This window comes from Eumetopias jubatus, unplaced genomic scaffold (genome assembly GCF_037043125.1).
Source record: "Eumetopias jubatus isolate StellerSeaLion01/CBP00866 unplaced genomic scaffold, mEumJub1_p1.0 scaffold_16, whole genome shotgun sequence".
Taxonomy (NCBI): domain Eukaryota; kingdom Metazoa; phylum Chordata; class Mammalia; order Carnivora; family Otariidae; genus Eumetopias; species Eumetopias jubatus.
In genome coordinates this window covers 58,063,833-58,081,908 of record NW_028274822.1, presented here as the reverse complement: position 1 = coordinate 58,081,908, position 18,076 = coordinate 58,063,833, and the positions used below count along the sequence as shown (strand labels likewise).

The window sequence follows — 18,076 nt, the reverse complement described above, 5'->3', positions numbered from 1 at the left end:
GAGAGAACAACTAGGGAGTCACCATACCATAGGCCACTGGGCCCAGCTTTGCCACTAAGTCATCGACTAAACGGTAAGATCCTTTCAAGATCTAATATTTTATAACTCCTGGCACAAGATTAGGCAAGTCTCCACATCAATACAGGAGAACACAATTATTTCATTCATGTGTCCTCCATCCTTCCTTTTTACAATATTTATCATGTTTCAAGCATGGTACCAGACATGAGGGAAGAACAAGAGGAGGAATTGAGCGCAGACTGTCCCTGTCCTTGAGAAGACCAGCCGAAGGGTATGAGACATAGGTCACTCAAACAAAGAACTGCTACGACAGGGACCTGATCTGGGTTTGTACCAAGTGCAGTGGAATGCAGGGGAAGAGTGATGATGTTGACGCCAACCTTTTACAGCATCTCTTCACTGGGGACATCTGGGCTGGACCTAGTGCCTGAACATTCCCACCAGTAACACCCAAAGACTGTTGTCCTACCTAGGGCCACCAGCTTTCCTCCCAAATTAAAAATAAAGGCATGACAACAAACAAAAAAGCTAATGTCTTTAGATTCCCTATATAGTCCCCATTCTCTCCAATCACTGGTGCTAACAAAACCCCACCGGGGTTCCAACAAACTTTAACCTCAGACTCACTAATGACTGCTTGCAACAGCTTCCAAGAACCTGTAAGGACTCTTTATCGCTAGTACAGCAGACTGGAGGTAATGGGCTGTGCCCTAGGCCAGACACTTCCCCAAGTCCTGCCCAAGAGTTCCCTGAAAACTGCCTTAGAGGGCATGCCAAGCAGGGCTCCTTGTCTTGACCCCCATGGCCACCTATGAGGACCAAGACCCGAGCGGCCTCTGCTCTCTGGGGGCGGGTGGGGAAAGAGGCCCACAAACATGCAGTCCTGGTCTCTGTTCTGCTCTACGTAGCTCTCTCCAAATCGCTGTCAGGCAAATTTGCAACTATTCTTTCTGCCTTGTATGATCAATCCTCAGGTTACGAGATCCATCATTTCTCAATGTCAGTATTTCAATTGATATCCATGTTAATCATTAAGGTCAAATCAAAATACTACAGCTGTGGGTTTTTTTTTTTTTTTTTTTTAGAGATTTTATTTATTTATTTGAGAGAGAGAGGGAGAGAGCGCACACACAAGCAGGGGGAGCAGCAGAAAGAGAGGGAGAAGCAGGCTCTCCACTGAGCAAGGAGCCCGATGTGGGACTCGATCCCAGGACCCTGACATCATGACCCGAGCCAAAGGCAGACGCTTAACCAACTGAGCTATCCAGGTGCCCCTACAGCTGTGTTCTGTTGTGTTTTGGGGTTGGGGGTGGTTGTCGAGTTTGGCCCTGAGAGCCATTTCCGGCTGCCCCCGTCCATTGGCAGCCTCTCTGCTTTACAGAAGGCCCAGCTGCTGTCCCACAGAGCACGGGGGCCTCTGCTCCCTGGTGCACCTGCCGTGGAGGCCCTGGTAGTAAGACCAGAGCTCTGATCTAATACGTAGAATCCTTCAGAGGAGATAATGTTGAAGAGGAGAAAATTTGAAAAATAGGGGAAGGACAGCTATGCACTATATTTTCATGCACAAAAGCAAGTTTGAAATGGAGTTTGAGGGAAAGTTAAATTAAGTTTCATTGTATAAATGCTCAAATACATCTACTCTATTATTATTATCTTCCCTTGCCATTTTTAAAGCTTCTTTTCAAGGGTTCTTGAAGAACAAACTTAGTTTCCAAAATGAATTTTCAAAGAGATGACTGACATTGTCATCCTAGAAGCAACATTAATAAAAATGATCTTTGTGTCCTGGCAGTAAAGGAATCCAGAGCATTATTTTTTAATACAATAAAATTCACCTAAAATCAGGTGGGGGAAGGATGGTGGTGGTGGTAATAAGAGATTTAGCACCTTTTGTTAACACACACTGTTGCAATTCAGCTATAATAAGTAATAAAAAAAAACCAAGCCCAATATAGTAATATAAAATTGAAGTTTTACCATTGAATGACATTTTGGTCTTTGTGATTATGTGTATCCCAATGAAAAAAAGGAAAAAAAATTGGGTTGGAAGTCAGATATTTAGAGCTCTTTTCCTTAAAGAATTTAAGGAGTAGAACCAGATAGAACCTTTCAAAAGGTTCAAGCACTGACAAAAGAACATTTAGCCCCCAAATTTATGATGCTCCTGTAGTTCACATTTCTTCAAGGAATAAGAGGAAGCAATTAAAAAGCCACTAACAAGCATTTCAAAAGAACTGGTATCTTTTTTTCTTCGTTCTCTGGAGACTATTAAGAATGGTGAAATGAAAAAGAACACATATATCAAGAAAAAAGACTAATTTGATTAAAACAATCCAATACACTAAAGCAAATTTGTTTAATCCAAGTCCTTCAAGTACTCAAAACTGTACTGCTAAACAATGAGTAAATTGTAATGGGAGTTGGGCTTCACCAAAAAAAGAAACAAATAAGTTGGTTTCAAAATAATAACAAAGAGAACAACATGAAAAAAACCCTCCTAACCTCTAAGAGGTAACAGGGATAAACCCCAAAGATTCTAAGGATCATAATCTAAAATCAAAGGTGTAATTAACATGTTTTCTTAACACTAGAAGAGACAATGAAGAGAGGATATTAATTTGCAATGGGGCCCACGTCTGCAAAGGAAGGCAAGGAAGGTGCAACAGGCTGGGTTCCTGAGAGTCTGCAGGGAAGAGGTCTATGGGCCGAGGAGGGGTGACGGACGCTCCTTGGAGGGAGCACTTGCCTGACATGCATTTGGCTTTGCTGGTCACATGGGGCTGCACAGGGAGAGTTCACCTCCCCAGACCTTAGTACCTCCTGCACACAAGGATGCTGGCATCTGATGAGGATGTCTGCTCTTGATGGTTAGAAACCATTTCGTAAAGGACTGAGCATTGGCCTGGCACATGATAGCTACTCAGTCCAAGTCACAATAATTATTCATTTTTTATTATCGTAATTATTATTCCTGTATGACAGACTGCTCAGATCATAACTGAAGTTCAGGAATATTATAGTAGGACCTAGTGGGCAGAAGGGGCCACCACATTATCTAGTTAATGTTATTGCCATCAGTATAGGCCAGAATAGCATCAATAATAAATAAGAAAAGCTTTCCTATGTTAAGCAGATAACATCCGTGTTAGATACTATCCTGAGTGCTTTGCTGTTATTCTTTCAGCTGTCCTCTGAGGTAGATTATTACTCATATCTGACTGATGAGGGGAATGGGACTCAAAAAAGTTACATGACTTGCCCAAGGTTACAGTGCAAACATGCACCAGGATTTAAACCTAAGACCATCCAACTGTGTCGTGGTTGGCTACACTGTTTATGATTCTGAATACCTTTGTGCCTCCCTTCCCAGGAAAGAGCTGGTATTTGTAACTACTCCATCCAATAGTGGTTGACAGAACACAAGGTCTTCTGAAACTCTGATGATTTTTTGGAAAGAACGTACAGTATTAATACTACACACACAGCTCTTACAACTTCCATAAAATTACTGTCAAAATATGGGTTACCTTTAGAACATAGATCCTATTTATTTTTTTAAGATTTTATTTATTTATTTATTTAAAGAGAGTGCGAGCAGGGGGAGGGCCAGAGGGAGAGGGAGAGAGAGAATCTCAAGCAGACTCCGTCCACACTGAGCATGGAGCTCAATGCAGGGCTCTATCTTCAACCCTGAGATCATGACGTAAGTTGAAACCAAGAGTTGGGAGGCTTAACTGACTGAGCCCCACCCATGCACCCCCTTGGAACATAGATCCTATTTAAGTGATAATCACAGTAAATGGGCATAAATGTTAAAGGACAGTGATGATTAGAAATCTGAAGTTTATTATCAAAAGCAGGGAATAAAGGAATCCACACTAAATAGCAATCTAGCCAACATGCTTTGTTAAGCAGATCCTGATATCATAGTTTTACCCTTTTTGACCACTACAGTTTACAAAGAACTTTTGGTCGAATTAATCTTCCTGACAAGGCTGTGAGATAGGTGGAGCGTGTACTGGACTGCAGTTTTAGAACTGAAGAAAGGCCCAAAGTTCAGAGGATAGCCCAAGGTCACAAACCCAAGGCTTCGGGCCCATGCCAAATGTTCTTTTAATTAGATGAAGTCCTAGAATGATTTACATTAGAGACATCAGATTCCACTCACTTCAGTCATTTGGAGAAAACTCAGAGTGTACCATGGAAGTACCTGCCAGCCTCCTCCCACCCAACAGCCCCCGTGTTTGGTGGGGGCCACGGCACCGAAGCACACACCTGGGCAACCTGTTAACTTTCTGCCAGGAAGATTTATGGGTCAAATTTCCTTCCTCTCTGGCCCTGCCCCAGTGGTTGAGCTAATGTGCAAATGCAATCATATCTCTGCCCCATTAAAAATCCTACAGTCCAGGGCGCCTGGGTGGCTCAGTTGGTTGAGCGACTGCCTTCGGCTCAGGTCATGATCCTGGAGTCCCGGGATCGAGTCCCGCATTGGGCTCCCTGCTCAGCGGGGAGTCTGCTTCTCCCTCTGACCCTCTTCCCTCTCATGCTCTCTATCTCTCATTCTCTCTCTCTCAAATAAATAAATAAATAAAATCTTAAGGAAAAAAAAGAGAAGGAACCTTAAAAAAAAAAATCCTACAGTCCCATCATTTGCGTGTGTTGAGGGTTGTGGGTGAGTAGAAGAGGGAAGAAGAAAGACGATTCCATCCTAAAAACACATCAACTGCAACCTGGCATATTCTCAGCACTGAGCATATATTTACATCTTTTTAGGATGGCCAGAAGGGAGGCTGACCCAGGAAGTGACTGGATATAGACACTGTTCATGTTAAACAAAGTCTGGATATATCATGAGGGCAATGGTGAAACCCTGATGAATTATGAAGCAGGAGAGCGAAATATCTGGGCAGCCACATTGTGCAGTGGGGACTGGAGAGCCGAGAAAGGCAAAAGCATGAACGAAGGCAGTGATAGGAGGATGGAAGTAAAGGAGAAGGTTGGGGGGCAGTGATCTCGAGAGGTGAGAAGCATGATAGCTTCCAAAGGAGTCAGTACAGATGTGCACGATTATAGGGATCTTCCTGATGGAATCTGAATTTGGAGTAATGGCTTATTTGATAGCTTTTCTGAATTTCTCTTCTAATTAAAAAAAATGACAAATTGATTCAAGGGTAAAGGTAGAGTATTCTTTCATGCTTCTGTCCTATATGGACAGGACATGGTATGTAATTTTTATTTAAGATGAAAATATAAATTTAAAATCTTTCTTGTTCCCAATATGTCCAACTAGTTAAAAGGAGACTTTAGTCCTCTGGCTTCTTATCTACAGAAGTTACTTTTGCTCACAAGAAAAAGATGAGGTTCAATTCAATAAACATTTATTGCACACTTAATTAGGTTTGAGGTAGTGAATGATATTCAGGAACTAAATTATGAAAATTATTTTGTGATCCTTTTGCAGTTCCTATTACATTTACATGAATTTTACATGTAGGAAAATGCTCACTTTCAGCATTAAATGCATAAATCTAATTAATACTCCTGAGTGCTAGGCAAACCTCGTTTACTCTGTGTGTGTTTTTAATTGTATTTACTAAGATGACCCCTGTTTACATCTCTTTACTTTCTCTTCTTCCAGGCTTTTCTCCAGGTTGTTACTCTCTTGGGTGGACCTATACCTGCATTCAGCCCCTCACTGCCTACCTCCTACTTCTCTTTTGCATTTCAGCCTAAACAGCTTATCCTGATTCCTGGTTGAGATTTCATCCTCTGTCAGATGCTCTTGGAATACTCTGGACTTTTCTCTCCAGCTTGATCACCATCTTAGCACACTGACTTGATCATAAAAGTGCTCAGTAGGTATTTGGTAAATGAATGAAGAATGACTGAATAATAGCCAAATGTCAACTGTGAAATTTGCTCTAACACTTTGCAATGTGGCAGAGGACAAGAATGTTAATTAGATACTAACAATGCAGACAGTTCTTATGGCTTCTCATTGAGCAGAAAACACTTGCACCAACACTGGTCAAGATATTTACCTTCAGGTCAAAGCAGAGAAGTAGAGTAAGTAGGACACAGGGAACCACACCAAAGCGATGTGGTGATACGGAAAAACTCCCAGCGCCCCTGAGGTTCTGCTATCAAACAGGCTGACATCAAACAGAAGTATTAGTTAAGTAGCTGGAAACCAAATACAGGTGACCACCAAGTATCATAATATATTTAATGAAATCATTTTTGATGAAACAGAAGTCATGTCAGAATTTTTGTGGGCTTTAGTGTTCTTGCCATCAACAATCACACTGAATGTATTTATATGTGCTGGTGGATGAAATGTTCTGAAGGGGATGATGGAAAACCACACTCATGATATGGCTATGCCCCCACAACAGGATCAAAAGTGCTGTCACAACAGGAAAGTGGCCAGATCCTCTCGGGGCTGCCCCTCAGCTCTGAAAGCCTGTGGCTCTAAGCAGCGCACTGGGTTGGCTTGCCCACTCTGTGCCACACATGACTCGATCAGCCTCTTAGAACTTGGGATCTTTTCTCTCAGATATATGTGATTTTAGCACTTTAAAAAAGTGAAAATGAGGCATCTATAGTTAAATCAATTAGTCTTCATCAAAATTTCCAAGATCTTCGCTCCCAAAAGCTCTCAGTCTTAGCTCAGAACACCTCTAGAAACTCATCCCTTAAATTCCCTGGAATCAATAACTGTGATTAGGAAGACCTAGCAGCTCCTGAGAGCAAAGGACATAGCGGCTTTGGGATTTGTAACTAAGGCGATGCAGTGTTCAGTTCAAGGCATTTGTAACCTTCTGGTGCTCTGGATTTACAACAAAGATTACTTGTAAATTATTCCACTGTTAACATTTACAGATGGTCCAGAGAGACGGGGGGAAAGTAGCATGTAACTTTATAGTCAGTGGAAAATGAGATCAACCTGTATGCCTACCTCAGTGACCCTGATGGATGGTTTCTGCGCGGCTGGTCAGTCTGGGTCAGAGAATGCAGAGCGCTACCTGCTCTCACCTCTAGGGAGACAGTCATGCATAACTTTTGGCCTCTAGTGTACACGATACTCAAAGGCTTTCACGTAATCTGTAGTTTCAGTCTCAAGCACCTAGTTTTTCTGAGAGAAGCGTGGATTCCTTTGGGACAGCAGAAACAAGATATAGTACGATCCAACACTTGAGTCTTCCCTGGCCCTAAGCAAGAACTAGCCACAATCATCCACTAAGCAGACTGGTACTCAGAGAAGCCTCTGCACTCTGGCTTTCAGTAGGCAAAGACACCACTGTGTCCGTTCAGCAGGCATTGCATACACAACCCAGTACAGATTATAATCATCCCAAACGCAGCGGGCACAGGTTCAGGGCAAAGGGGTTAGGGTGATGTAGCAAAAGGAAGGTAGAAGGACGCAAAAGGAGAAAGATCCAGAAGCTTCTCAGCAAGGAGGGGGACTAATAATGCCATGTTTCTACTGCTTGGGAAAATTGAGATTTAAAAATATTCATACAATTAGTAATTTCCAATAAATTACTAGATAGAGAGTCATTGCTAAGATCAGCTTTCAGTTTCTAGCATTCCAGTGTCCACTTTAACAATACTCTAAACAGTTAATATCACCAGTTGCTTTGGTTAGTCAGTATGTTTTTCCCTCTAAAAAGGACTAAATGGTTTGGATTCCTTTAAATACCATCTCCAGTAAAAATTAGCATGTGGCACCTGCAGGATCCCTTCCCTTCATGCCTAAAGGTTAGCGATGTTGTAATTGGGCCCAGTGGAAAGGAAGAGTGGGTTCAGCATATCCACAAGCCACATTTCGTCTGAAGCTCTCCTATGCCCTGTCCCTGGCTAACCCTTCCCCCATTGCAGGGCTGATCTTCCTTACATTTTTTTCCTTGCCTAAAGCTCCTGAGTGACTACTCACTGCCGAAAGGCTACATCTCTACTCCTTGGCACGGAGCATAAGGCTGCCCAATCTAGCCCCAATCTCCCAATCTCCCAATCTCCCAATCTCCCTGCCCCCCCGCCCCCCACGCCTTCTACCCACTCTAATTTTAACACACTTCTCATTCCCAGATCAGGCCAACTTGCTCAGTCCTCCCTGCCCTTTTGGAACTCAGCTGTCTCACTCATTATTTATTCCCTGCCACACACTTAACCTCCTCTGCAAATTCCTCCCCAGGACATACATCTCTTGGACAATATCCATCTGCAAGACTCAGCTGCTCGGCTTCGGAGCTGCTTCTCTGAAGTCTTACCTGACCGTCCTGTGTACAACCCCTGCCCCTGGCCTCTCTGTGCCAGTCCTCATCCCTGCAATAGGGGACCAGATGACACGCTGGTCGCTCCCATCTAGATTGCTAACCCCTGAAGAGAGCCCATAACAGGCTCCTCTGTGTTCCCAGTACTCAGCACAGTGCCCGAAACCTAGTGAGTCCTTAATAACTATAATCCTAACAACTCCTGAGATAAGGTGATATTACCTTGCTCTGCAAAGATGAGGGACCCGAGGTTTAGAGATGTGAAGAAATGGGTAACAGTCACATAGCTAGTCATTGAGAGAGCTGGGATTTGAAACTAGGTTTATTTAACTCCCGAGTATGTCCTTTCCCTATATCCTGGGGCTCATTTTAAGAGTTAGGTCCACAATTTATGTGACCCATAAAACAGAGTAATTATTTGAATATTACTCTTTCTTCCTTAGAATATGCCAAAGGAGGAAAGAGTGATTCTGCCTGCTCGCCTAAAAGGTGATGCATGACATCTGACGCTATCTTGTGTCTCAGGTCACAATGGTCTTGATTATTGACAGATTCAGCAGTTTCTAATTAATTTAGAGCAAAGTGCTATTTAGATATGGAAATTATACACTGACTTATAATAGGCTAATCTAAAATTATATTACTTTAAATTTATATTACAGGATCTTTGGATCTTAAGGTAAAATCTGCGCTGTGAGGTTTTACATGATAGTTTTTCCATTCTCAGAATAATATTGTCATTCCCATAAACTTTTGGGGAAAAAAAATAAAAAATATTTGCAAATCATTATTTAACTGGTTCCTCTGACCCAAGATCAAATTCTTGGACAAAACTGTTCTGATTAAAAAGAGAATCTAGGGAATAAATTCTAACATAATCATAATGATTAAATGACCATAAAATGGTACTTGAATCACAAGTATACATACAGATATTTTTTAAGAAATGGGAGGAAGAATCGGATTCTTCAACAGTGAATAGAACATTAGACATCATTGAGCCAAGTTCTGTGTCTCACTGACTCTTGGACATCTCTTGGACAATATCCATCTGCAAGACTCAGCTGCTCAACAAGACACCCACTGGTGTCAGATTATGAATTTCACTTTCAGAATGGTTATAAACAGAGCTCAGTTTCCTTTTGTTCTATGGTTAAGTTTATTCAGTAGAGATGGCCATAACCATAATTAGCTAATGATTCAGGCGCCAGCAGGGAAACATCTAACCTTTTTAAAGAGCTGTACTACAGAACTGGGACAGCGAAGAGTTCATTAACTATTTGTAATATCAATTCCTAACTAAAACCTTGCAAATTCAGAAATAAATAGGTAGCCAGATGCAATCAAATTTCAAAATGTAGTAGAGATACCAGAATTTATTGGCATTCTATTATTTACGATTTTATTGATAGAGACAACTGTTAAATCCTTAATTTATTTTTCTTGTAAAATTAAGACCTTTTTTGTGATATCAGATTTAAAAAAAAAATGAGAAAAGGAAGAGCTAGAGGACCAGAGTTAGTCCTATGAAAAGAAACAACACAAACCACCTACTGACACGGTTTGAAAGGGCTGCTGTAAGAAAAAACACTGATATAGCAGTTAGTAGGTGTGAAGGACAGTTTGGAGTGTTTTAAAAAAATATTACCTCTTGTAATCCTCACAAGAACCTCATAATGTTGATTTACTTATAAGCTCCTTGCATGAAGCAGAAAAGAACAGGATATCCAAGCTGGTGGTGGGCATGGAGTGAAAATGTCTTTCCTTGGACTTACTGATGGTAGACAATCAAATGGATTGCCACTGCCTTAAAAGAACTTTTTAAAAATTAATATCTGGTCCATACTTCCTAATATTAAACTTCCCAAACCAAAATTAATTATATGCCAACAAGTGTAATTTCTACAGGAAACTTCTTAAAACCAAAGGCATGATTATCTCCTATCATTCATTAATTATAATGATCTCTTTCCTTGCTTTTACTGTCAAAAGATCTGTTTCACTGTCCCCTCTGAGGTGGCAGTTTTCAGAGACTCCCTGACATTCTCCTGCTGAATTCCTTTAATAAAAACTTCTGTGTGGTAACCAGCTGGGAACATGAGTGCAAGCTGTTGACCACAAAAAGAACAAATCTCGTTTTCCCTACAGCTCCAGGATCAAATCAAACATTTTTAGGAAATTTAACAAATTTTCTTAAGGTAAACACAATTGCTTTACTGACTATTTATCCTCAATGGAATGAAAATCTGTCCTTCACCTTGGTCTAAGAACACAGCATAGAGTTTTCAAAGGACAAAGAGCTCAGTTATGAGAAAAAAATAGCATCCTTTAATACATTTTTAAAATTTTCTATCTGATTTGTTACAGAAGAATACTTGATGAGTAGTTTGGCTAAATCAGGAAATACTAGAAGTGAACAATGAGGCTTTAAGATCCGTACACATTTTTCTGGCTACCTACCTAAGGCAAAGCAGCATCAGGGAAAAGTGACAAAGAGGAGTAAATGAAAACAGCACACATTTGTCAAGTCTACCGCAGCAATGAATTCAGGGTGAAATCTGTTTAATAAAAACCCGAACATATTATATAAAAATAAAAAAATTCTTGATTTATATATGAAACTGAAGTTTTTATATGGTATAAGTCTTTTTTTAAAATCAAAAGTGTTTTGGATGAATAAAACATTTATGCCTGCCTTTTACTAACAGAAAATATTCCCTGTCTCATCTGAAATCTTACCTAGCAGGACACGTGCTTTAAAGAAATAAGGCAAAATATTTCTTCCATCTCTTCCTTATGGCCTCATCTCTTCCAGATTCATAATGGAGTGAAGTTCCTATTTGCTTTAAGACTGTGGCCCTGATTCTCAGCAACCGGACCTATTCACTTTTTAAATATAACTGTTGAGGAAGCATTCATTGCAAAGACATCTGTAGTATAAGAAGTTACCAGTGACAGTAAAAGCACAGCATTAAAATAATTAGGACTACCCTTGTTAGAAGAACAAGGTGGCTGCCATCCATTAAAAGTGTATTTGCACGTTTAGGCATCAGCTTTTTTTTTTTTTTAAAGATTTTATTTATTTATTTGAGACAGAATGAGAGAGAGCACACATGAGAGGGGGGAGGGTCAGAGGGAGAAGCAGACTCCACGCCGAGCAGGGGGCCCGATGCAGGACTCGATCCCGGGACTCCAGGATCATGACCTGAGCCGAAGGCAGTCGCTTAACCAACTGAGCCACCCAGGCGCCCTAGGCATCAGCTTTAATGTTTTGGTTGTTGCTGTGATTGTTACCCACCTCCCATCCCCATGGACAGGCAACTTTATAGATGTTTTCCCCACTCGGTAGTTTCTCCTGAATGAATGAATCAAAGAATGAGTACTTAAAATGGTAATTTTCTAACATTTCACTGAAATGAATATCAGAATGTTTAATTAACATATTCAAGCACCGAGTTTTAATTAAGAAGACATATAGCTTCAAAACATTTATGAATAAATTGAAGCAACAATGCCTAAAGAACAAAAATGAGAGTCATTTGAAAACACCATCACCTAAGGCGCAACAACGTGAAGGAGTCTCATGCTATAGACCATGAGAACGTATAAAATATCATTAATGAGGGACATTGGCACATAGTACATATATCACGAGAGTAAAATCACGGAGAGAATTTTTGTTAGTGCAAGAAAAGCACATAGTTTGTGTAAAAATCATTCTTTATTTAGAGCTGCTATTTTACTGGCAAATTACAAGGATTTTCTCTGTTGGATTATGTCTGCGTGTAATGAACAGTGGAGAGAAGAGAGAGAAATGAGGGGATTCTAAATGAGTAAAAGAAAATTAAGCTTTCCCCTGTCTTATTAAAGAAAAAAAATTGGACCCATGAACAGACATTAAAATTCTGTCCTAGGTGCTAGTTTACTAGCTAGAGTGATGGAATTTGTGTTCTTCCATTTCAGGATTTAAATAATTTTATGTGACAGAGCTGATATGTTGATTAATAAAAAGACAGCAATCGTTTACATTGAGAGTTTAGTGCAATTTTAAGAATCTGCATTAAGCAAGCTGAGTGTTTGTAATGGAATGAATGCAGAACCACCTTACTTAGTGAAGTGCATAAATGAAGTGGGGCTGAATTTTTAACATCAATGATTATGGATTAAAGAAAAATCAAATCAATTCAAAGAACTGGCTTTGGAAATCACACAATGTCAGTATTTTTGAGCATATAATGTTGTGCAAAATCCAGAAAAGCAAACAGATGTTTACTTCTATTTCCCTCCTTCTAGTATTTATCTTATCATTTGGGAAAAGCCTTCTTGTATTGCAGTTTGATTACATGTGCATTTTGCAAATTTCCAGATGTGTTCAAATGTCTTAATCTACATTATGGCTTTATATTTTAGGTCCCCACGATTCCCTAATCAGAGTTCTCATTTCTCTAAACACTAAATGAAATTGAAAATTTTCGTATACCTCATTTAGTTTGAGAGTATTATGGACATTTTTTCCAAACTAGTCTTTCTAGATATATTGGTCTAGCATCTCCTCAATAGATAATCAGTCCCATTATGTTGTACTGTAACACCAAATCCCTTGAAAAGAACACTTTTCTGCAAAAAAAATACAAAAAACCAAAAAACAAACCAAAAAAGCCAAAAAACCCCCCAAAAAACAAACAAACAAACAAACAAAAACAAAAAAACGCCCAACCCAACGACAACAAAAAACACAACTTTTTGACTGGGGGAGGGGTCAAGATAATTTCTATTCTCAAATTTGTGCCAATAAAATTTACCCATTTAAGGTAAGTATCCTTCCAATTAAGTTGATATCTATAGTGGGTTTGCCTGTAATGCTTACTGAATAGTGTCTGTAAGAACTGATCCCGATTCCAGCACAGATTTAGATGACGAACACTGAAATGTTAGCAGAATTAGAGACTGGCCTTTAAGAAATGATGTGAAACGTGGTAAAGCCGTGTTATTTTGGACACTCTGACAAGCATTTGAATGTGTATTTTTATAATATAAGAATAAAAAGCCTGAGGATATCTACAATTAACTAACTGGTAAGGCTCCAGTCTCCAAAAACAACCAGAAAGGTATAAAAGAAAACAACAAGACAATGCCTTTGAAAGGCATGTTTAGAAAATATGAATACTAGTTTGGAATGCAAGAGGCACTTCAAAAAAGTAAGGAAAGGAGAACTGGGGAGGGGGCTGATATAGATGGCCCAAAGCAATATTATTTGAAAACTCAGACTTGAAAAGATCTATACAGAGAGGTGGACGAAAATCCGACTGGAAGTGTTTGAAGGAAAAAGGCAATAAGAACAGAAAATGAAAAAGGAGTTTATGTGAGAATAAAGTAGAACTGGGAATAACTGGCTGTTTTGGAGCAATGGTTAGGATTTCAGATCCCTTCCATTTGGAGGCCTTGAAGGTGAGTGGCCTGTATGTTTTCATTTTATTGTGATGCTCTGGTAGGAGAACACGGACCCCTGTCCTAACAGCCCGCATTGCTGAGGCTAGGCGACTCTTAAATTGGTCACAAGAAAATGATGCTCCCAAGGACATGGTCAGAGCATCAATTTTCATTTAATAATACTTCAACTTTCTGAAGTGAAAAAAGTCTGTGACCCATGGTCACAGATACATTCAGATCTTGGCCAGTCGTCTAATGAGTACACACTCTTGGGTCATTCGGATTAGGGCAACCCCTCGGTACTGCACACAAGTCAACACAAAGGGCCTAGGTAGTGTCAGTGGCTACATTTTTCTAGCAGTAATAATATCTTAAATTTGGAATAGAGCTTTGACATATATCATAGTGTTCTCACAGACTGCACTTATGAATGGCGGTCCTAAATCCCTGACAGGAAAATCCCTTACTACTGTGTGAAGTCAACAGAGTGAACTAGAAATTGTGTCATAAAATTTTCTAGATTTTTTAAATAAAAATTTCTGTGATCCCACCCTAATCGGACTTTACTATCAACAAATGCTGTTCTGTTTTTACTGCTAATTCTGTGAAATGAAACTTGTACATATTTTATCATGTCAAAAGAAGTTCAACTGATTGCCCTATGACACTGTAGTGAAAACATGATCAAATAGAGCCAGGTTTCAAAAGGTTAATGGAGTAAAATTCTACACAAGGTGTATGGAAACAAGCCCTATATAGCCTTAAATGGGAATGTAAATGTTTCCTCGGGGTATGCTATTCAGAATAATAGGTTATTTTGAAGGGAATCTATTCTGCTAGTACAGAATATCTAAATCCTTCTGAAACAAGTAGCAATTTCATTTATATAGATTAATGAGCTTATGACAAATTCATACTCAAGAGTTATTCAGGCATTCCTCTGCTCCTTCCCAGGACGAATAAATTTATTTTATTCATTCACCGTAAAAGTTACACTTTATAATTTCTTAGCTATATAAATCATCATGGGATGAGAAATGGGGCCTACATGTTGGTAATAAACTTAAATATGTTTGAATAAAGGCTTCACAATGCTCTTTCCAATCATTGGTTTCTTTTAAAAAAATAAATATACCACCACATATTCAATGGAGAAATTAGCCAATTTCCCAAAAGTTAACTGACTTAAAGCCCCAGGTGAACAAACAAACAAGCAAAAAACCAAAGGTCCATTTAAAGAACAGAGCTCAGGATCAAAATGTCATCGGCCCTTGGGTAACTAAATTGCAGCAAGCAATTACTTTTTAGAAGTAAAGCCACCTCTCAACAGACTAAGGCTTTTGTTCCATATCTTCAAAGAACAACCCACTTGCATCAGCATCAAACTGCTCACAATACTTGCTCACCCGACATCAAAGCACATCCCCTTTCCTGAGTCACTTCTTTTAATTAGAGCTAATAAAGATACAGGTTTACACGCTGCCTGATGTTTGCAGCAAATCCCTAGAAAACACAGTCAAGAAATTCATCAATTTGATGTTAGTGTCTATCTCCCTGGAGCCAGCCCACCCCGCCTCTGCTCAGTACCTGACAGGCGCGCCTCGGCTGTGTGCCGGTTTCAGCATGACTGTCACTGTATTGTCCGTTTGATTCAAAGGGGTCTCGAGTTCATAAGCCGGCATAGAGGGTGCTGGGGGAAAAATGTGTGAGATGGGAGACTCATTATTTCTGGTCGATCTTTTCAGTTTTCCTCCTAGTTCCATTTGCAAAGAACATTAAGAACACAGTGCACTTAAACTGCAGCTATGAACCGACCATGGGCAGCCTCTGTGTATATACCCTACAGAGAATATCAGGAACCACTGCTAAAACCAGGAGATGTTGACTTCTTTGATCTTGAGTTTAAGCTGGGAGAGAGTATGGGGCGGCTTGTGAGGTGTTAGTAATATTCTGTCTCTCGATTTCCATTATTGCTAAATGGGTGTAGGTTAGCTTGAGAACATACATCAAGCTGGGCACTTATAATTTGCGTACTTACTGGTAGGTATGCTTTTCTTTAAAAATAACTTTAAATGCATATTTAAGAAATAATCACTAGGATCATAAAACTGAACATTATAGCTCTCCCATCGAAGTCAAAATGGAAGACTCTGTGTATGCCACAGATCCATCTAGGGATCTGAAGAAGACTATTAGAAGCCAGAGAGGCTTGTTGAAATTAGTGACCATTAGTGGGCTCTCAGGGAGAGCAGGAAGGTGGAAAAGATACGGGAATTGGAGTAAGAAAGGCTTGGGTTGCCTTTCTGTTTTGTTTTAAACAGCCTAAGAGCTTAGGCACATAAATTATCTCTGGAGCTTCAGTTTACCCTTCTTTCAAAATAGGAGAAATTACCCTCTAGGGTTATTATTGGAATTCAAAGAGATAATAAAGAGAGCCAGCCAAATATAATTCTACCAATGTTAGTTCTTTTCCCCCACTTCATGTGAATCCTATTTCCAGGTCCATTTCCTGGCATTCTTTGTTTTCTAGATTGTTCATTCTTACGAGAAGATAATGACAGAGTTCTTCAATAATTTTGTCATCACCATGGACTAGATAGATCATTTCATGAGGCTGTGATGCGGGAGGGCACATGGTATAGGTACCTGATGAGAACACTAGTGATCATTTTTTTTACAAATATAGTTTTTTAAATCTCTTACACATAAAAAGATTTTCTGTAAAAGACATGGGTTATATCTCATTTCCATTTATTGGATTTTCTCAGCATTAAAAATTAACTCCAATTCTATTAAAATTAACTCTGATTCATAACACAGACTTATTATTTTGTATAGAAAATAGTTATCTGAGGTCCATGAAAGTAGAAAATTGGGGCCCATAAACTGTAATTTTCTTTGAACTATAAAAATCAAATAGTTACTCTTGAAGAATCTGTGCAGGCTAACTAAAATGTCAACTGTCTTTGTTTTTGGATAAAACTGTATGAACTTGGTGGAATAACAGTGGTCAGACTCATATCAACCAGAATTTTTATATAACAGAAATGGTAAAAATGAATTGTTTTTTTTCTAAAAGAACATCCTCTTTAAGATAATACTCTTTGAAATATGGTTTCCATAGGGCAAAATTACCAAAATAATGGAGGCTTGGAAATACACATACTGGCACACATTTCCTCTTCAGTCTCCATTGTAAGTTCAAGCACCAGATTATATCATCTTAATTACATCCAGGTATCAATGCACTTGATCAAGATCAGAGAGGACATGTATGGAAAATTACAACTAGAAGCCAGATTTTCTGATTCCAAGTCTAGTAGTCTCTAGAAATGTATGACCTATGCCATTTTCCTAACCTCCCAAGGACGTCTTCCTCTTCTTCCAACTCTCCATACTGTTATTACCTAACGCTTCTTATGAAATATCAAGTATATATTGAACTTGAACTTGAATATCAAATATCAAGTGTACATTGAACTTGAACTTGAACAAAGTTGAGTTTGTGCTCATAAATAAAATCTTACACGATGAAAAATTTCCTCTTAGGTTATAATTGCTTAAAAACAAAATTCCAAACCTCCCTCCCTCAAAACCTAATTGAGTGCTTATAGTATTCTTTTTTTTTTTAGATTTTTATTTATTTATTTAAGAGAGAGAGCACACAAGCAGGGGGAGGAGAAGAGGGAGAAGCAGACTCCCTGCTGAGCAGGAAGCCCAACATGGGACTTGATCCCAGGACCCCAGGATCATGACCTGAGCTGAAGGCAGATGCTTAACCCACTGAGTCACCCACACACCCCTATAGTACTCTTGTTGTAAGCACTTCCCTGCCTCTGATTCTAAGCAAAAACTTTCCAAAAACTAGAAATGAGGGACAATAGATAAAATAAGGCTAAATATTATTTAGCTAACACTGACTGATTGAAAGAGTTATTTCCCTCACTAGCCTCCTGCTCATCTCCCCCCAACCAAAACAGGCAAAGCCAAAACTCAAATACTTCACCACTCATACCCAAAGGGGGAAAAAGGAAATGTCCATGGAATTGTGTTTATTGCTATTATATATCCAGCAGATGGCAACTCCATTTCCTCTAGTCTGAAGCACAAAGACATTTTCTGCACAGTTGCACATGCCCAGAAATACTTCTCAAATTCTGTCTTTGGTCGGATGGCATAATTGAGTCTCTACCAGGAAGAAGCTGGAGGCTGTAAGTGCCTGGTACCACCCCTCTGTCATCGCAGAGGACATGCAACTACTAACGGTGAAGGTCCCAAGGAAGGGTGAGCCTTCTGGAAGCAGACTCCATATAACGCTGTCTTTCTGCTGAGCACTCAGTCGTTCACGGCTC

General features: G+C 39.6%; 1 protein-coding gene across 1 annotated transcript in view; it reads right to left on the bottom strand.

Moving 5' to 3' along the window:
* PTPRM (protein tyrosine phosphatase receptor type M) overlaps positions 1-18,076 on the bottom strand; it is an 824,025-nt gene that overhangs the window by 282,587 nt on the left and 523,362 nt on the right. The window contains exon 11 of the mRNA XM_028123955.2: positions 15,312-15,414. Coding sequence (XP_027979756.1) covers positions 15,312-15,414 — 103 coding nt within the window. The remainder of the gene's footprint in view (positions 1-15,311; positions 15,415-18,076) is intronic.